General features: G+C 39.1%; 1 protein-coding gene across 1 annotated transcript in view; it reads right to left on the bottom strand.

The window, feature by feature from the left end:
• cacna1c (calcium channel, voltage-dependent, L type, alpha 1C subunit) overlaps positions 1–22,026 on the bottom strand; it is a 667,856-nt gene that overhangs the window by 44,491 nt on the left and 601,339 nt on the right. The window contains exons 32-33 of the mRNA XM_055153273.1: positions 21,267–21,377; positions 16,111–16,194 (exon numbers count right to left, since the gene is read on the bottom strand). Of these exons, the coding sequence (XP_055009248.1) occupies positions 16,111–16,194; positions 21,267–21,377 (195 nt within the window). The remainder of the gene's footprint in view (positions 1–16,110; positions 16,195–21,266; positions 21,378–22,026) is intronic.

Genomic DNA, 22,026 nt, shown 5'->3' with positions numbered 1-22,026 from the left:
ATATGCATTACATTGTTTTCACTCCGTTGTCGTCTGGACGTGAATATTTATTGATCCGACACCGGTGTGTGGGCGCAAATTTTTTTCAACCCGCAAAAAAAATAAAAAATAAAAATAAAAATCCAGGAGTGTTGTCGTGTGGACGTAGCCTACGGGCATGTTTTTCCAATGCAATTTTTAAGCAATAAATAAATTTTACTAGACTGGTTAATGCCATACTGTGGAACATTCCAAGCAGAGCAACTAACTAATTACAGAGTGTACCTTTATTTTATAGATTTGTTAAACTAGAGGTATAATTACAAAAGCATTTAAGTGTATTGTTTAGAATAGAACATAAATTAGTATACAGAATTGTTCACTTTTGGTTTCTATTTAACAGTTATTTAAGCCTACGTTTTAATTTAACTGTAGTATTATTAAAATTCCATGTATCTGAGTCATTGTATTTTGAAGCGGCACAAATACTTGGACTATTTTTAGCGTCTCTGTCCACCTTTGGGATCTATAGGTCTCACAAAGGTGAATACAATTTCAAAGAGCGGCAGGAGTGAGTGAATGAAACCACTGAGAGACTGAACCATGTTAGACGTGAAGGATATTGGGGGAGATTTCAGTCTTTTTGCCTAAAGGGACAAAATAATGAATGAAGTCCGGGGCGTCCGCAGAGGTGAGAGAGGACGGCTACGTGTAAGTGCAAGATTCATATTTAATGACATTGTGAGTTCAGGGCTGCACCATAGAACATTCCTGATTAACATTCCAAACACTTCCTTATATCTGACTAAAAGGAGGAGCTAACTACACTGAAACTACTCTGAAACTAACACACCTACTTGTTTACAGTTTCTGGGTCATATTTACACAGGAGTCACCAAACTTTTTTTTTTTTCTGGGGGTCACGTTATTGTTCCTGACTGTGACGGGGGCCGGGGAATCCGTGTTTCATTTGTTAATTCATTTTTCAAAATAAAACAAAAAATAAGAAAACGAAAAAACAACATTTTTCTTCATTATTTGTCTCCAAAACCAAAATGAAAAAACAGATAACGATTTGTTTTTTTCAGATTTCGATTTTGTGTTTAAATGAAAAATGGAAAAAATGGATAACGGCCGTTTCCCGTTTACGTGACTTCTGTGACTGCGATGCCGGACTTTTGCGCTGCATACGGACTGAACCAGGACTGAGCCAGGTCCGGGACCAAGACCGGGACCAGACCGGACTCCGAGCTTTGACTCTGAGTCTCCGCGGCCCTGCCTTGGGCTCTGAACCTCTGGTCTGGTCCTGGTCTCAGTCCCGCTCTGGTCCCGGTCTGGTCTCGGTCTCAGTCCCGCTCTGGTTCCGGTCTGGTCTTGGTCTAAGTCCCGCTCTGGTCCCGGTCTGGTCTCGGTCACAGTCCTGCTCTGGTCAAGGTCTGGTCCCGGCCTGGTCCTGGTCTCGTCTCTGTCTCAGTCCCGCTCTGGTCTCAGTCCTGATCTCAGTCTCGGTCTGGTCCCAGTCTCAGTCCTGATCTCAGTTTCGGTCTGATCCCTGTCTGGTCTCGGTTTCAGTCCCGCTCTGTTCCCGGTTTGGTCTCAGTCTTGGTCTGGTCCCAGTCTGGTCCTGGTCTGGTCTCAGTATCGGTCTGATCCCTGTCTGGTCTCAGTCTTGTCCCGGTCTCAGTCCCACTCTAGTCCCAGTCTGGTCCTGGTCTCAGCCCCGCTCTGGTCCTGGTCTGGTTCTGGTGTGGTCCCGGACCTGGATCAGTCCTGGTTTCAGTCCGTATGCAGCGCAAAAGTCCGGCATTGCATGCGTCGACTGTCACTGTTTGATCTTGAGCTTGTCAGGTGATGAAAATTTGGATGCAAATGTAAATACATCATATAATTATTTTAATATAAATATAAATTAATTAATTGAAAAAATCAACAAAATACAAGATGCAGACATGTTATTATTCGCCAAAAAGTAATTTCAAAAATAGGCCATGACAACTTTTGAGGATTGCCTCTTAGGGCCAGTTCGAGTGGTGTGGGGCAGAGGGGCCGGTCAAAGGGGTGTGGACGGCCGGAGTCAGCCCGCGGGCCTTAGTTTGATGACCCCTGTATTAGCAAAACCATTCAGGTCCATAATGAATGTTTTCATACCTCTGGCCCTGACCTGGCTCCCCCTATTTTTCTCTTTGTTTTAGGTTTGAAGATAGGAGATAAATGACGTCTGAGGCCTCCATTTCTGTTCAAAAAGGATCGTCTTTCTTAACAAATATAGCTTCTTTAACTCCCCTCTCAAACTAATTCTTTTCTCTGGCTCAGATCTGTACCTCACTGTCCTCAAAAGAGTGACCCGAGACTTTTAAATGGAGATTTACATCAGACTGTGGTCCTGTGTTGCTCTCTCGTCTGTATTGGTACATCCTCTTTCAGTCTTCAGACCAAATTGCTTTGTTTGTGGCTTGTTTTTTTTGTCCTTTTCACAAGCTGACAAAATGAATTTCTCCTTTGCCATGGATTCTACACGTTACTATTAAATTTATTTATTTTTGGTATTTATGGTACAGCCCTAATTTTGAGTATAATATGTTTGTTGCGTCGCTGCCCCATCTGTTCATCTTCAGCATCTTAAGATTAACTTACTCAAAACATCTTTACACTTTCAGCAAGACTAGTTCAAGATGTTTTTTTCCGTAAATCCAAGCTTCGAAGACGAACAAGATAACAGAACAGCGCCGCGTGTTGGTCATTACTGGTACTGCGGCGATGACATGAGAGTGACAAATTAACTAGCAATGGAATCCGTTCACTCCGCTTTGCCATAGCCCCTGTTCAAACGCTTCTGGTACAATTTGATGGATCATTACTTCCAATCTTAGACGAAGACGCTAAAACGGCACAACTAGTTTTGTAATATCCGACGTTTAAGATTGAAAAGAAACGATTAGGTTCAGGAATGAGTGAACCAGCTGATACAGAAGGGTTTGACGGGGCTATTCGCAATCGCTGCAGTGACAATAACATGGAGTAAATATAATAAATGGTCTTATTGATATGCTAATTTAGAGGTATGAATGCAGTCGTGTAGCTGGTATTGAATACACGTTATAGAAAAGTCAATGGGAAGGACGAGGACAAAACAAAAGGATGATAAGTAGAAAGTATAATAAGGAAGAAGGGAAGGAGGTAGGAAACAAGTGGAGCGAAAAGGTGACTAAAATAAAGTTTAGAATGGTTTGCAGACTGTTTTTTTAAAGTTAACAATTGATACTTTGCAGCTGATATCACCAACATTACCCGGGGTGTGACGCTAACTGTAGGCACGCGCCGTCTGAGGCTTTGTTAGACTTTAATCTGAGCTTTATTTTAACACAATCTGACCAGAAACAACTGATTTAGCCGCAACTACAACAGTGATCTCAAACAAGTCTCAAGTTTTTCATTTTCGTTTAGGACCATGAACAGTTTTCTTGTGTTTTCAGATCTTAAAACGTATTTGACAGTGTTTTCTAATGTGTGCGTTGTGTCTCCACGGTAACGCATGGAGAGATGTCATTATTTTAATTTAATTTACTGTGGTCCAAAGCATGAAAAATTATCTGACGAGGGCGTTTTGCTGATACGTTATTTTGGACATCGGTCATCTAAGTGATCAATGTATTTTTTCACTTTTAAATTGCTGTTCCCTGCTGTTCTCTTTCATTTAATGTCATTATTTTTGTCTGGAATTTTCCACAGTATGGCATTAAACGCAGTGTTGGGAGTAATGCATGATTCCGAATGTCGGGACGGTCCCAAGCACAGCTGACGCCCTATCGTGCTTTGCGGACACCCTGCTCCACGGGCTCGGGGTTCTCTCACTCAGGGACGGTCCTAGATTCCAAGTCTTAGTCCAAGATTAGTCCTGGTTTAGACCTGGTTTTGACCTGGTTTAGTCCTGTTTCAGTCCTGTTTCAGTTCTGGTTCAGTTCTCCTGGTTCAGTCCTCAGTTCAGTCCTGGTTCAGACCTGGTTCAGTCCTGGTTTAGTTCTGGTTCAGCTCTGGCTTATTCCTAGTTTAGTCCTGGTTCAATTTTAGTTCAGCTCTGGTTTAGTCCTGGTTCAGTCCTAGTTTAGACCTGGTTTAGACCTGGTTTAGTCCTGGTTCAGTCCTGGTTCAGTTCTGGTTTAGCTCTAGTTTAGTCCTGCTTCAGTCCTGGTTTAGACCTGGTTTAGACCTGGTTCAGTCCTCCTGGTTCAGTCCTCGGTTCAGTCCTGGTTCAGTCCTGGTTTAGTCCTGGTTTAGTCCTGGTTTGGACCTGGTTCAGTCCTGGTTCAGCTCTGGTTCAGTCCTAGTTTAGTCTTGGTTCAGTACATTTATGGCGCAAAAGTTCATCATCTTCGCACAGTTATTACATGTTTTTCAAGATTTTATTTTATTTTTTAAATAATTTTAACGTTCCACCAATAGACACACATGTAAAACACCCCCAGAATGATGTCGCTGCAAAGTATCAATAGTTTAACGCTCATATTAGTGTACTATAATTGATTAAGTATTATCACAAACAATATTACAGTCTTAAGTTAGTTTAGGTTAAGAAGAGTTAGGTCAGGTTTATTACAATTATTGAAGCTTTTGTTATTACTAAAGGTTAATTTGGGGTTTCAGAATTAGTTATAAAGTTTGTTATTACTAATTAGTTACAATCTAATTATAATTTATTAGTGTGTAATAGAAACAGGTCAGTGAGGCTGAGCTGTGGCAGTGAGGTAAACACTTGTAACTCAGAACAATTATTAGAAATTCAATATTCAACAAATTCTCCAAGCAAAATTTTAAGGAGTTTGTAGATAACATGGGTTCGTAACTGCTAGAATTAGTTCTGGAAAGTAGATCTTAAAGTACTGTAGTAGTAGTAATTGTTGTAGTAGTGGAATAATTTAGATAAACCCATGTTACCCAGCTTGCATTTCTGGTAGGCAAGCATCACCGCACACCAAAGAAGTAAGAGGAGAGAGAAGACAGAAAAAACATCCATAACAAAATTAAGTATAAAAAATAAACAGAGATCGGAGAAAGAGGAGGAGGAGGAGGAGAGGAGGAGGAGAGAAGAGGCATTCTCGAGATGCAGTCCATACTGGCATCGTCCGCATAACATCGCTCACGGCAACTAAGTCTACTCATCTACAACTACTTCATTCAAAAATAAAGAAATCGAAAATAAAATCACATTTAGAAATATACAAATAGAGCCAAAATATAAAACAAAATGGTCACACTTCTTATTCAGACTACACTTAATACATCGTGCCAACCTTTATAACTGTGATTACATTGGGCTTAAAGGTTCACTGTGTAACTTTTATGGTGGCCAACCGCTTGTCGCCATGGAGATGTCATTATTTTTTTCATATATAGTGGGTCCAAAGCAAGAAAAAATATCTTTAAAAGCTTTGGGACATCATCCATCGGAGTGTGCTGTGCATTTTTTTCACTTTTATTTTACTGTTCCTTGCATTTGCGTTTTATGATTCTTTTAATGTCGTTATTTTTGTCTGGAATGTCCCATAATATTGGCATTAAACGTATCTATCTCCATGGAGACAAACAACGGCACCAGGTTAAGTTACAGGTCAGAAATAAATAAAAAAATCTTGAAAAACACGCTTTCATGTACAGCAGTTACAAGGGCCGCCTCTGCACCGATCTGACCTGTAACTTAAATCACTGCTGTGCCGTTGTTTGTCTCCATGGCGATAGATAAGTTTAATGCCATACTGTGGAACATTCCAGGCAAAAATAATGACATCCCCATGGCGACAAGCAGGTGGCAAATCATGTAGGACAGGGGAGTCAAACTCAAATTCACAAAGGGCCAAAATTAAAAACTGAGACTAAGTCGTGGGCCAAACTAATATTTGTTTTCTCTTCTATTGAGATATGTAATGTTAAACCTTTTATTATTAAAATAAATATTTAATAATAGTTTTGCTTAAACATTGAATCCAGAATAATAATAATCAAAAAGAATAACACAATTCTAAATAAATAATGTCTCTATAATCTATCTGTAGACGGCGGGTGAGCTCTAATACATATTTGATATGATCTTGTGGGTTAAATGTAATTATAATGCAGGCCAACGTTGGTCCCCGGGCCTGAGTCTGACATGTCTGCTGTAGGGCATTGTTTCCCAAACACTGGGTCATGACCCTCAGGTGGGTTGCAAAAGATTTTTTTTGGTCACCTTGTCATGATCTGCATGTTGGTCTGCAGTGTACAGGTCTGATCTGTGACCTTATCTTCATTCTGGATGAGCATTTGGTCAGAATATCCTGTCCTCAGTGGGGCCAGTATTTCTATGCTTCTTTTCACTACTACATATATGTGTGAATTAGGATTTTCTAAGTTCACAAATGAAAACAAAGCACAGAAACAGACTGAATTCTGCGTCTGATCTGCTGTTGCGCTCTCCTCCTGCACCCAGACTGGAACACGCTACAAAAACACAGACAGGCCCACATTTCTCATTAGAAATGTTGAAATGTTAAAGCATATTTTGCATCATTTCTAATCTTTTTGTAATTATTTTATTGGCTCTTTTGTTCCAATATTGCTGATTCAATTGAATGTTGAAAAGAAAAAGAAACAAGCTACATTTAATGTCCAAATAGGCGACTTATGGATCCTTTTATTGCTGCTTCTATGACTGTTTTTTGTTGTTTAAAACTTGAGTTATACTAAATGTTCAGAGACACGATCACTCAGTCCACAATAAAATAATCCACCTTTATTTTGTGATTTACAAATACTGTCTGTTGGGTCGTGAAAGTTTGTGACTTTTAAAATATGGGTCCCCAGAAAAAAAATTTGTGAAACACTGCAGTGGTGCACCTTTAAGCACGACGTAAAAAACACCTATTATGTTTTATATCTTCTTTCATAGTGCGGTGTCCTTATCGAGGTCGGCACTATGAATCAAGTGAAGTTAAAATAACGTGTGACCAAAAATGTGGAGAATTTACATCTAATCTAAATAAAACAGAACCAACACCATTTGAAAGATATATTAACCCGAATTGTCAACTACAGCAAAGAAAAAACATTAAAGCTGACATTTTTCAAAACAGCAATGCGCAGACAAGTTTCACTGGCAACTGCTAGCATTGCCATTTCTCTAATTGCAAAAGGTCGGTACGTCATTCAAACAGGAAGCAGGCTAAGAGAGAGAGAGAGACCACTTGGAAGATTTCTATCACAAAATATACATAAGGACATTCGGTCGAGTAAACAAGAGCAAAGAGGATCCCTTGGGTGCTGCCTGGTCACCCAAATTAGAAAGATAAAACAAGAAAACAGACTTGGGGCATGCCTATTGGTTAGAGGGTCATTCAAACCAATCAACCAAATCAATCAAAACAAAAAAAATTAAAGGCAAACTCCAAACAAAATGCTGTTGTATAGATGACCTGGAGGTGCATATCTGTGGCCTGGGTGTCAAACAGAGAAAAACACTGAAAACTTATTTGTGCAGAGCCCATTGTATAGAATATTATGTGACTAGGTTGAGTTTCCACTAAGCCCATATTTTCTAAAAGGTCTCTGAAAGGATTTTTTTTTGTTTTGAATTGTTAATCACTATGGCAACATCGCATATTTTCCTTCACTCTGGCTACAGCATCAGTTTGAGCCTCATTTGAGCCACGTTTACATGATGTTTATTTTTTGAATTCCGAATTAATTGTTCTGAATTAAATAGTTGGGAATTAAAACAGTCTTCTTTGAGTTTACATAGAAATAATAATTCCCAAATTGAGGTTTACATGGAAAACACGTTAAATTGCCTTTATTTAATTCCGCTCAATTGACTGGACAGGGACACGAACATCCATTTTCTTGTGCTTTTCCAGGGCTGGGCAGTGGGGGCAGCAGTCTAAGCAGGGACTCCCAAACTTCCCCCACCCCAAACACTTCCTCCAGCTCCTCCAGGAGGACCCCAAGGCGTTTCCAGGCCAGCCCAGAGACATAGTCCCTCCAGCGTGTCCTGGGTCTTCCCCAGAACACCTCCCAAGGGAAGAAGCCCAGGAGGCATCCAGAACAGATGCCCGAGCCTCCTCAACCTGGCTCCTTGTCGGATGTGGAGGAGCAGCGGCTCTACTCTGAGCTCCTCCCGTGTGACTGAGCTCCTCACCCTAACTCTAAGGGAGCTCCCAGCCACCACGCGGCGGAAACTCATTTCGACCGCTTGTATCGGATCTATCGCGATCTCATCCTTTCAGTCATTACTCAAAGCTCGTGATCATAGGTGAGGGGAGGAACGAGATTGACCAGTAAATCGAGAGCTTCTCGCAAACGTATTTATGTTGAAAACACACACCTGAGCTGCTATCAGCTTTTTAATCATCTCGGTTTATCGTTACGCCACGGACACAGACATGATACAAACTTTTTTGAGGTCATTCCGATGATATTTAAGCAGTAATTAGAGAATTCTCTCATCACGCTTTATGTTTGTCAGCTGAAGAGGAGAAGGAAGAAGACAAACTGAGTCAACCACAGCCCTACGTCAGCCCAGTATCGCATCCTGCTCGCAAATCCAAAGAGCAGTAGATAAAAGTCCCAAGCGAGGATCGGTGGAGCCGGATCATCCGAATCGTGTCAGACGGTCGACCCAACGAGCATGAACGACCAGAATTATTTTTAAGAAGAATAAACGCTTACAGGATCGAGGAATAAATTAAATTTGGCTTTAAAATCAGAATAAACCATCCACTTACTTCGGAATTAAGTTTAATGTCAAATAATCGTTCTGTTTAGATGGTCTTTTTAAAGCAGAATTAATTTGTATTCAGGATTAAATAATTTATATTCAGAATTAAAGCTCTCATGTAAACGTGGCTTTTGAATATCACATAAACGCACAGGTGGATGTAGTACCCAGTTATATTTACTGAAGTAACTTTTAGATAAAATTGTACTTCTTTGAGTAGTTTCTAGTACTTTTACTCCTACTTGAAGAATCACTTGAGTAAAAATTGAATAACTCTTCCCACTGTCTACAAATGATAGAAGTTTTATGTTGTTGACATTTGTTTCTTGCCCGGCTCGTTCAGGAAATACTAAATATAGTGCATTATTTATTTTGTCCTTACTATTAAATTCATTTAAAATCATAAAGCGTCTTACTCTTGCTTAAGTAGTTTCCCTAAGTGTTGTTTAATTAGTTTTTTCTTTCGTAATTTCTAGTTTTACAGTTTAAATGTAGAGTACAGTCCGTGTGCTGCTTTGTTTGTCTGAGGCTGTGACATCAACAGTAAAGTGGCTCTTGGCTTCTTTTCCCACCTCTGTATAAAACTCCAATCTCCCTGCAGTGTAAATATAACAGACTCTGAACACTTGACTTTTATCTGGGCTCCATTCACTCCCGTTCAGGCTCACTGTTGACCACACGGCTCCTCCTCGCCTACACTAAAAGACTCCATACATACATTTACATATATTTTACGGGCGCTGACTAAACCCATTTACAGATAGAATTGTTCCCCTTGTGTTCGTACGATGCTTTTCGCCAGACAAATCCGCTGCAACTCCACGGCTACACGTTCTGCCTACTTTTACATACAGTGAATTTCAGTTAATTTAAAGGTGCATTGTGTAACTTTTCTGGTGGATGGTGGAGGCTTCGTCAAATGCTTTTCCTCTGTGGAGATGTGATTGTTATTGTTATTGTCTGGAATGTTTCACAGTTGTGGAATTAAACGTTTTTATCTTCATGTTGATCAAACCAGACCAAGTTACAGGTCAGATCTAAGGAGAGGCGACCCCGCTCAGTCAGAATGCCTGTTTTTTTTTTTTTTTTTGAGCTATTTCATTTCAATTTCATTTCTCTCCAGCGAGTAAGTCAGGAATCAGAATACACTAGACGGTTCGCAAAAACTCTGGAAGTGCGAGTTCGGGCACCAGCCAATCAGCGAAGAGCCAAACATTCTGTGTTGGCAACGATTCCCGAGATCGAGGATTTAAAGCCGGAACAAAGAGAATGTTTGGTGAATTTTATCAAGGAGAAAGACGTTATTGCCCTTCTTCTTCGCATTACATACGTCACGACCAAATAGCAGCGATTGGTTAGATAAAAAAAGTACCCGCCTACAGTCGAGCGAACGAATCCTAATGCTGCGAGGTCAGACGGTTTCCACGAAGTGAAACCGGATGATGAATCAGGCTAATAAAACCATGTGTAATTGAATAAATGTAATGTCTAATGTCATACTGTGGAACATTCCAGGCAGAGCAATGACATATCCATAGAAACAGGCAGGTGAAAGACCATGTTTCACAAAAGCTGCACAATGCACCTTTAAAATGACTTTTTAAAGGTCTTGCTTGTTGCTTGTTTCTATGGATATGTCATTGCTCTACCTGGAATGTTCCACAGTGTGACACTAAACAGCTCTACCTTACATTTATTCAATTACCGTGTTTTCTGGACTATAGGGTGCGCTCTTAAGCCTCCAAACCCATCAAAAAACGACTGCGCGCCCCACAGTCCAGAGCGCCCTATACACGAATCCACTCGGGTGTCCCAGCACAGAGCAGACAGCAAACGCGACGACAAACACCCGCAGCCACTCGTCACTCCACGCCGACGAGGAACGGAACGGAGGAACGAACCGAAAAGCGAGCGCAACGTGCCGCTTCTAGACACGACTGAACAACTGAGTCACCGTGAACGCCACAAACAAACAAAGTCCAACTGACCCATCCAAATGTTGTGTTTCGTTTAAAGTCCGGTGCGGTTTATTTGTGAAAAAAGTTTGAAATGAGATATAATCAGAAAATAATGCGGAAAATACGGTATAGGTGGTTTTACGGCTCAAAAATAGCTAGAAAAACAGGCATTCTGACTGTGAGCGGGGTCGCCTCTCCACAGATCTGACCTGTAACGTTGTCTGGTTCAATCTCCATGAAAATAGAACGTTTTAATGCTGCGAAACATCCAGACAAAGCAATAACATCTCCACAAAGAAAACCATTTGACGGACCGTGCGCCAGAAAAGTTCCACAACGAATCCACCTTGAAAACGACTTTGGAAGCAAAACAAAAAGAATAACATGCAAAAATCACCAGGCCTTTGATATTGCACCTCTGACGTCGTCATGCTATACAAGTCCCAACATGCCAGGAGATCTCTCCCCTCCAGGCATTGATTTGAGATCCGGATGTGAACCAAAATCAAATGCTGAGACAATGCAGGTTTCTATTGGCAAATGCAATAGTGTCTGATGCTCCCAGGGCCGAGGCTGAGATACCAATGTCAAGTGACTAAAACACGCAAAAACAAATAAGAATTATAGTTAAATTGACCACAAATGTAAACAAATTTGATAAACCTGGATTGTTATTAACCTGACCAGCCAGTTTTATGATGTATTTCGTAAAAGTCCATCTCAAAATGTTAGAATATCTTGAAAAAGTTCTATATTTTTTGTCAATAATTTTAGAAAATCCACACCACATCTAATACGGAATGCATTTTCAAACATTTATTTTTTACATTTCTTTACATTTTGATGAATTTTAACCATGTTTAGTAACCATCGGTGCTGATGTATCTTGAAAAAGGAAAGGGGGGCAGATAACATAAGATTTTTTCTTCTTCTGCTCCTTTCTGCTCCTTTTCATTCATTTCTTGTGTGTCTGATGTTGTGACACTGTCGATGTCTTTTTATGCTTTATGAATTAAATAAATAAATAAATAAATAATAAAAATAATAATAATTTTGGCTTACAAATGACCACAATGTTTTTCATTTGGGATGGATGATACACAGTGGCGGCCCTCACTATAATGCACTGTTTTTCTTTTTTTTTTTTTTATATATATTTATTGTCTATTTTTTCCCATTGTTCTTGAGACACGCACATCTTTATTTAAATTATGGGGGATTGGAAACTTGTCTTATTAGTTCGGTCGCCTACTAGAAAACCAGAATTGAAAGTAGTTTTATTTTTTTGCTAGTACAATTATATTTTTGTTTACATCCATTACATATGATGATTATTATTTTACTTATGATTATTGTTTAAAACTAAACTACTCAGATTTAATATCATACTGAGAGAAAATCAAATTGCTCTGAGGCTTTGGTCATTCGTGACACTGAGGGCAAATGTTTGGGGGCCCCTCAAGGTTTGGGGGCCTTAAGCAGCTTTTGCCTAATAGTAGCACCGCCTCTGACGATATATCAGTCCCATATCGGTATCGAGAAAATGTACATTATTGATACAGCTTTTGTTTTGTTCTTTTCTGTGTGCCCTTTTTGAACAGATTAATGCGACAAAATTTTAAATAGGCGAGTGTCATGTGGCTGTATGTTTGCACAAATATCTAACACATTATTTTATACCCAAGATGATTTGTTATTATTTTTACAAAGGTGAAAAGTGAATGAGTGAACTTTGCTTTAACTTAAGATAAATTTGTGGGTCTCGCTATGGATTTTAAACGTGAAATATCAGTAAATATCAGAATAATATCAGCCACAGAAGCAGTATAAATATCGGAAATCAGTTTCAGTATCAGTAAAAAAAAAAAAAATACAAATTCTTATGGGGAAATTTGTTCTTTTATGTTTGACTTTTTCTTTACTTTTGAGCAAGATATCGTTCAGGAGTGGAGTTTTCGTTTTATGGACACTACTGGAGACATATTCAGATCACGCAAACTTAAAATTCATTGGGGAATTGAACCTGCGACCTTTTACAGTGAGATACATGTTTATTTTCATTTGCAGGTTTGTCCGTATTGTGTATTTTCTTTTCTCTAAAAGTGAACCCTTTGTTACTAAATGATGCTGATTCTACCCAATGACGAAATAATAAGGTATAAAAAAATATCTGTAGGCTTAAGAGAAATAAAAAGAAGACATCAGGACATTCATTTGATCCTTTTTTTAGATTAAAGGAAATGTTTAGAAGAATACGGAAACTATCTGAGAATTTATAGTGGTGTGAAATGGGAGCTTTCCCGTCTGATCCGGATACCAGTTCAAAACAGTCCGGACACTTCTGTCTACTGATTTACAAGTTGCTGGTCAGGCTAAAAACACTCTCCGTAAACATCAAATCCAGCTAAAATAATCTATTAAAGCCACAGTATGTAACTTTAGAGACAAAAAATAGACTAGGTGACAGCCCTCTCCTGCTTGTTTCCATGGAAATGTTGTTCCTTTATTCCACTGTACGGGATCGTGATGGAGATTGTTCCAAAGAATGGTTTTAACTTTCTATTTCCATGGAATCGTGTAAGTGAAGTGCCACCTCCAAAAAGTGACATACTGTATCTTTAAGTAAATTTAATGTGCTAGAAATGTCTAAATTTAAAATCCCAATTTCCCAACTAAATAAATGTAAGTAAATATATCTAATTTATAGTTAAAGGGCCTGTATTATGCAAAATGTGAGGTTTTAATCTGTGGTATGATTCTGTTATCTCACCAAAAACATGCTTGGAGTTGTGTTTTGTTTCATTCACACATGTTTGAGTGATCCTTTATTGGTCTGTTCCACCTTGTGATGTCATGAAATGGTAGTTTTCAAGTTAACAGTTCCTTTATCTTTAGTTCAGTAGAGATTTGCAATTCCAGAGCTGAATCTTACCTTCACTAGAATTATTAAGTGATTCTAGTGAAGGTGTGTGGAGTTTAAAAACACAGTGGAGCACTTCCTGTAATACAGTGCTTCTCAGTTATTTTCTGTCATGCACTCCTTAGAAAGAAGGAAACATTTTGTGCCTCCTGACTCGACAGAACTGCTACCAAACAGACAATTCGCACCCTCGCCTTCAGTCGTCTACATACGAGAGCAAACGTTTTAACGTTTTAATCGCGTCTCCAAAGTGACTCCCAGGACACATGCAGCACGTGTCCGTCTGTATTCTGCGCTGTGCTCGCCTGCATCATGAGGTGGTCCTCTCTTGTATCCTCCTCATCTATAAAGATCACGTCCATGTCATAGTTCGGCAGTATCAGCTCTTCTGCTATTTGTTACGCCGCCTTGATTCTAACAGTGCTCGCTGGTTTACTGAAGCAACATTCACAACGCAGGGTGATTGTTGGCAAAATTCGGCACGTTTTCGCTGAAAAAACTCAAGCGTCTGATCAGCGTGATTGGGGTGTAAAGTCTTTAAGTGACGCTGCAATTTATTTGGCTTCATGCTGTCTACTGCCAACATTTTTAGACACAGTAAACACAGCGGCCTTTCCTCGTTTCCCGCCTGTAGTCACAGTGAAGCCGAGTGCTACATACACTTTACATACACTTTGTTCTCTGCACTTCGTATCCCCTACTCAAAAAAACGCAAAAAACCTAAAGACACTATAATACTGATATAAGACTCAAAATGGTTTCAAATCGTCCGCCCATTCAAGACAATGGGTCACGCTCAAGTGCCGCATGATTCCAGATTCGCCTTCAGCCCGGCGAGTTACTTCCGGTGGCTCTGGGCTGATTGAGCATGTGCAGTAGTGCTCCTTTCTCCCGCGGGCACACACGAATGCGTAGAGAGAATGCGCGAGCACGGTTTCGTGTATCATGTGATCGCTTTGACCAATCAGAGCGAGAGGAGATAAAGCGGGGGAGAGCGGAGCCGGAGCTAACGATTATAAAGAGTTTTTTTTTTTAAAGACAACTGAAGGATTTTGAGCTGAGAAAAAGTTTATGATCCAAAAATAGGTAAAAATTGCAACAAAATCCAACATTTTTGAAAGCTGTAGGTTCCCTGTCAGTTCAAACACGAGCAGTTTGTGATTACATTGAGCTCTATGAGAAAAATCCTTTCTCGGCCCAGGTTTTTTTTTTCCGCTGAAGTACCAGTGAGTGACCACTACATCAACTGGAGGCAACTACAAGCGGCAACACCCTATCCTGTTATTTTAATAGATCCATGACTAATACTCCCTGCGCATCACTATGACAATGAGAGCGTCACTGCCAACTAGTGTAGTGGATGTGCAATTACACTTTATTCGAATAGGACAAAATAAAGCATGTTCCCCAAGGATTTGAGAAAGACTGCTGTAATACCACATGACATCACAAGGTGGAACAGAGTGTTTTTCTTTTGAGAAAAGAACTCAGCCTAAATATGCAGGGTGTGAATGAAACAAAACACAACTCCAGGTCTGTTTGTGACGAGGAAACATTATAACAAATCAGAAAATAGCGTAATATGGGCCCTTTAACATCTGGCTATTCTTTCCCCCTTTTTTAAAAACCGAGCCTCTCTTTAGTCCACGTCTCATGCGGCTGAAGTTTCCTAATCATTTGAAAGCATGCGAGATGGTATCAGCGCTCGGCCCGTTGGTTTGCGTGTGGGAGAGAGAGAGAGAGAAAATGTCAAAGCAACAAGCCACGCAAAGGAAGGAAGGAAGGAAGGAACGAAGGATCAGGAGGGAGGAGAGGAGGGGTTTTTGGACTACTTACGTTGACCTCAGTGATCGCTATGTCAACAATGCTACCCACAACTATTAAGGCATCAAATGTGTTCCATGCATCAACAAAATAATGCTGGGGTTGGGTGGAAAAAAAACAAGAACAGAACAGATAGAAAATAAAGTGAAATATGGAAAATAAATGGTGAAAGAAACCAAAAGAGAGAGAGAAATAAGATAGAAAACATTATATATACACGAATCTTTAAGAAGGACATAGGAAGGTTGGACGCAGCGGACGCCGATCATGCCAACTGCTGTCCGTAAGAAACAAAAAATTAACCAAGAAGTCGCTGAAATGCAAAATGCCTTTAAGGTGATTGGTCAGTTGGTTAGTTTGGGTTAGTAGAAGCATAAAAACATCTGGAAAACGTCAAAAAAAACGTGCGATTTTCAAAGACTTTCAAGGACTTTCGAGGATTTTCAACGCTAATACTGCCCCCTGCTGTCTACGAGAAGAAAACGCCACGTTCGCTATAGTGGCGAAGCTCATTGGTAGCCATCGTGGGGATCGTAGGATGGACAGGAAGACAGAGAGAGATTAAGAGGAGGTTGAAAAAGACAGACAGGTAGATAGAAAGAAAGAAAAAGACGCAAAAGAAAGAACAAATAATAGACAGACAAGAGGAAGAGGAAGAGGGGAGGAAGATGGGGCATTATACTTACGTTTATTTCACTTAGAATGACGTCAATAATGCTGCCAATTACGATGAGGAAATCAAAAACATTCCAGGGATCACTAAAGTACCCCTACACGAGACGGATAGGTCAGGAGAAGAGAAGGATTAGGTCAGGTTAGCAGGAACACAACAACAATAAGATAAGTTACAAGACAACCACCCAGAAACAAGCTCATTAATTATTATTATTTAGTGTGATTATTCTTATTTACTTTTGCTGTTTTTCTTTATTTTCTTAAAAAGGAATGAACGTGACCGGGGATGTAACGATATCCAAATTTCGCCGTACCAGAGGTGGGACCAAGTCGTTGTTTTATAAGTCTCAAGTCCGAGTCAAATACAGGTAAGTCCAAGTCGAGTCTCGAGTCACTGGCCCATAAGTCCAAGTCAAGTCCAAGTCGTCTGCTTTGAGCTTCAAGTCATTTCAAATCTTTAAACCAAAGTACCAAATACAGCTCAGATTTTTGCAATTTATTTGACTTTTAAACTAAATTACTTAAAAAAGTCACGGTATATTTATATGTGGGAATTTATAGAGTATTAAAGAGTTCTAGAAATGAATTTAGTTAATTTTTCCTTTTTAAATGTCTTGACAAGATCTTAGAGAATCATTACAGTCAGAACACAAAAAATTCAGATTTAAAAGTCCTTCTCAAGTCACAGGCCTCAAGTCCGCGTCAGGTCCCAAGTCAATGACCTTCAAGTCCAAGTCAAGTCCAAATCGAGTCTCACGTCTTAGTAAATTTTATCAAGTTAGTTCTCAAGTCCTAAAAATATTGACTCAAGTCTGACTCGAGTCCAAGTCATGACTTACGAGTCCCCACCTCTGCTCTGTACGATATTTTCCCGATATGCATCTCATGGTACGATATTTATTGTGTATTTTGTGGAGGAAAACAAAATTGTATATTGTGAATTTTCCTTTTCAAATCCCTTGACAATCCTTTGGTTCTGTAATCATCCAAAAAAATCAAGATTTAAAAATTCTTAATACCAGTAATAACAGAGCAAAGGATCATGGTCTATGTAGTTTTTTTTTAAGTCTTGCTGTACCACAACAATGGACTTAACCAAAGGGATTTGAAATGTGATATACTGTGATGGATTGTTACATCCCCAGCACTGGTGACTAGACAATACTTAAAGGTGCACTGTGTAACTTCTCTAGAAGAGAGTCTGCCACCTGCTTGTCTCCATGGAGATGTTACTCTTTTGCCTTGATTATTCTACATGGAAATAAACTTGGTAATCACAATAGCCAGGTTAATGGGCAGATCTATGAAGAAGCGAGTCCGGACGTGGTATTAATTTTTATTTATTTTTTTACGTATTTTTGAGCTATAAAACACATGCAATTGAACAAATGCAAGAGAGATATGTTTACCGTATTTTTTGGACTATAAGGCACACTGGATTATAAGGCGCAGTATCAATAATGTTGAATTTTCTCGTCTATTTTCATACATAAGGTGCACCAGATTATAAGGCACATTAAGCTAAACAAACGGACGACTGATCCCTTAGCCCAGGTGTCCACGATCCATTGGCAGATCGTGGCGTAATTCGCCCGGCGTTGCCTCCCTGTCTTGGTGAATGTGTATTATGAATGTGAATGTGGGTGGTTAAATTAAGTTTTATTATTTCCTATGAGGAGAACTCAAATGTACATTGAGAAATAATGTGTTTAATACAGCTTTGTGCACATTTTTTTTAATGTTTTACAGAAACTAAATATAATGCCACATGGCTAATGTGCATAAAACTATAAGCGGCTCCTTGTGCGCTGATGGGGTTGGGCTTCTGTTGGACTTACTCTGCGAGGCTCCTGACTACAGTAGTCGTAAAGCTCCGACAGTCCATCAAGCGGTGCAGCTTCATGGCTTACCAAAGTTGTACTAAAACATTTTGACAGATTTTTGGAGCGCTGTGTACCACATAAAATCGGTTCGAGGTCAGTAAGCACAACCAGAATTAATACATAAGGCGTACTGTCGATTTATGAGAAAATTAAAGGATTCTAAGTGTGCCTTTTAGTTCGAGAAATACAGTAATACTCTACTGTGGAACAATTACAGCCAAAGACATAACATCTCCATGGTGACAAGCAAGTAGCAGACCCTCCAACTTAGAAGTTACATAGTGCACCTTTAATTTCATATAAAGCAATTTGCAGTACTTCGCAAACTGTTGTAGGTTTATAAGGGTGCGTTCACACTTGCACAATTAATACATCAAATTTGGGACTAAACCTGGACTAGACCAGGACTAAACCAGAACAAGAATGGGACCCAAACCAAATCTACATTAGGACTTAAATGGGCCCATAACTGGACCAACCCAGGACCAGTGTGAACGCACCCCATACTGTTCTATACAGATAAAGTGGATTTGGAATGGAGCTAAGACATGTTGAGGCACTGCTGGTAAAGTCAAATTCCCATTCATTTTGTAGGAAAAATATATATTATGCATACAGTTTTATACATTTCTTATTATTTCAACAAAATAAAATAGTTTTCTAAAATTTTTATTGCCAAATATTTATTTATGTTCATTGTATCTGTAATTTCCATTTAATTAATTCCCACAGGGTTGAAGAAAACAACATATATTATGAGTTTAAAGTTATACCAGAGGATGTGTGTCCAAACTTTTGACTGGTAGTGGACAGTGAATAGTTTAAAGGTGCACTGTGTAACTTTTCTGGTAGAGGGTCTGGTCTGTCAAATGCTTTTTTCCATAGAGATGCCATTTCTTTGTCTGGAATGTTCCACAGTATGGTATTAAATCTTTCTAACTTCATGGAGACCGAGCCTGACTAAGGCTACATTTACACTGAAACGAATCACCGTATCACGTATCGGGAAACGATTTACGTCCAGACACGTCGTTTCTGTGTCCGCAAGCCTTTTGTTTACATTTTGCAGAAACTAAACTTAAAACCACATGGCTAATTTGCATAAACTGAGCGCTCAAAAACAGTTCGCTCCTTGTGCGTTGATGCGGTTCAGCTTCAGTCGGACTAAAGGACACGACTCAGTGGATTATGTGTGTTCTTTCTGTGACAGAGGGGTGTTCTGCTGATGGTGAGTCTGTTCTGTGCTTCTATCACATTGGATATGGTTCATGTTAAACTTTTCCAAGATTATACGTCTGCAGGTCGTACGCATAGACCGTATATATGAATGGACATATATTCTAGCCTCTTAGCGTTTTGGTGGTGAATTACTTTGCGGCGCATAGACCTACATCAGAGTATCAGCGTTTTCAGGTGTCCACACAGTACCGGATCAGATCTTCGTGAATTCATGGGAGCTGGAGGCAGCAGATCGTTCCGTCTCTGGAGCCATTTTCCATCGGATTAGTGTGGACGAACAGTGCATCCACAACAAAAACGACTCGAATACGAACTAGTGTGGACGGAGCCTAAGTTACAGGTCAGATCTGTGGAGAGGCAACTCTGCTCACAGTCAGAATGCCTGTTTTTGTAGGTATTTTTGAGCTGTAAAACCACCTGTAACTGAATAAATATAGGTAGAGCTGTTTAAAGTCATACTGTGGAACATTCCAGACAGAGAAACGGCTTGGCATCCACAGAAACAAGCAGGTGACGAACCCCCAACCAAGTTCCAAAGTGCACCTTTAAGTATTTTGTTTGTACCTATATACAACCAAGCACTGTATTTAATCACTATTCGAGTACCTAAGGAGGGTATAGAAGACTTATAATTTAAAAATATATAGCTTCTATTTAAACTCCAGCTGACTGAACAGGAATAATTATGCGCTAAATCACAATGGGGATAATTTGTAAGCTTTTCTGACACTAAACATGACCTGTCAATCAAACGTCTGTAGTGGAGTTGTATTTAAAGCGTTCGTGTAAATCAGGGGATAACACTTGTTAGTAGTGAAAGGTTCGTTAAGGGCAGAGCTATTATGTTTATATTATAGTTTACAGCCACATATTAAAAAACAAAACAAAAAAACAGTTCAAATATTGTACATTTCATTGAGGTCGTCCCAAAATCTGCTGAAAATTAGAGAAAAAAACATGAGTTAACTCTTCATCTTGGCATCTCCAGATACTGCAACTCCAGAATAACTGAGAAATAATGATTTAATTACACAAAACAAAACAAAAAACAACAACGAAATTCGCTTAACTACCTATAAAAATATAATTATCTTGATTAAACTGAATGCAAACATATGAAAAACTTGACCTTCTATATGTTTAAAGGGCTTGTACCTGATTTTTTCCCCCTATGTGTTTGAGTAAAATTGGATTTCCCCAGTAAGGATATATTATTTAAGCGACTCTTGAGGTCATAATAAATCTGCTGTGCACTGTCTGCGTCTTGTCCAATAATCAGGAAGTGCACGTTACCATGCTAGTTGTTAGTTAGTCTTGATAGTTTTACCGCGACAGCAAAACTCTGGTCTCTGAAAGTTGAGAAAAGCGCTTCTAAACTCATCATGGTGAATAGTTAGGAGTAGGGATGTAACGATATCCAAATGTATCGGTACGGTATTTTCACGATATACATCTCAAGGTACGATATTTATTGTGATATTTTGTCAACAAAACTGTTAATATGCGACTTTTTCCTCTTATAATGCCTTGACAAGACTTAATCCAAAGAACTAAGACTTAAAAGTGCTTAGAACTGTTATTTCTTCTTGTAGTCTGCACTGAAATGGAGCAAAGGATCATGGTCTATGTAGTTCCCTCTGTCTTTTTTTTTTTTTTAGCTATTGCTGCACCATAACTCTTCATTTAAGCAAAGAGACTTGTAATTCGATCCATGATATTATTGTGAGAACTTTGACGATACGATATGATGATATTTCGGTTATTGGTTAAATCGGAAAGTGAAGAAAAACTTTGGACCACTGCAAACTATTTAAAAATAAAAGTTTTTCTGATTTTGAGGACAGTAAAAATCAGGTACAGCACCTTTAATTTATCTCTGTTTCTGTTTATGCTTTACCAGACCAGGGTTATTAAAAAAAATAACACATAAAGACATGAAAATATGGCATTTCAGGTATAAACAGAGCAACAGTGACTCATTTGACAGAAGCATAATAGAAAACAATTGATTTTGGTGATTGTTTTGGAGTGGAGGTTGGACTTACCCTGGGTTTAAAGGCGATGAGTTTGAGGATCATCTCCACAGTGAAGAGTCCAGTGAAGAGCATGTTCAGAATGTTCATGGCGTCATTGAAGCTTTTGGTCTGACCGTGATGCTGCAGAGCATTAAAAACACAGCGATTTAGACGATAACAGGCTTCATTAAAGCTGAAATCACAACAATCTGGATTTTCCTATAGTTTAATGGTCAAATATTACGCAAAATTTACTCTTTGTGAGCTTTAAGTCATGTTATAATGTTGTTGCATCTTCCAAAAATATAAGTGGAGTTGTGTTTTGTTTCATTCACACACGTTTGAGTAATCCTTTATTATTAGTCTGTTTATAATTCTAAAGCTTAAAACGCTCTGTTCCACCTTGTGATGTCATGAAGCAGTAGTTTTCAATTTAACAGCAACCTTTTACCTTTTGTTTAGTACAGTTTCGTAATTCCAGAGCTGAAATCATCAACATGATTCAACAGAAGGTGTATGGAGTTTAAAAACACAGTGAAGCACTTCCTGTATTACCATATGACATCACAAGGTGGAACAGAGTGTTTGAGAGAAGAACTCAGCCTAAATATGCAGGGTTTGTGTTAAAAATGTGTGAATGAAAACACAACTCCAGGTCTGTTTGTGATGAGGAAACAACATTAAGTGCTCCACTGTGTTTTTAAACTCTGTACACTGTCACTAGAATAATTATTTCAGCCCTGGAATTAACAATCTCTACAGAACAAAAGGTAAAAAATCTGTGTATCAT

Source organism: Boleophthalmus pectinirostris, unplaced genomic scaffold (genome assembly GCF_026225935.1).
Source record: "Boleophthalmus pectinirostris isolate CB_2022bp ecotype Guang Dong unplaced genomic scaffold, ASM2622593v1 HiC_scaffold_18, whole genome shotgun sequence".
In the NCBI taxonomy this organism is placed as follows: Eukaryota; Metazoa; Chordata; class Actinopteri; order Gobiiformes; family Gobiidae; genus Boleophthalmus; species Boleophthalmus pectinirostris.
The sequence above is the reverse complement of the archived record's forward strand: the minus strand, read 5'-3'. Positions and strand labels throughout refer to the sequence as shown.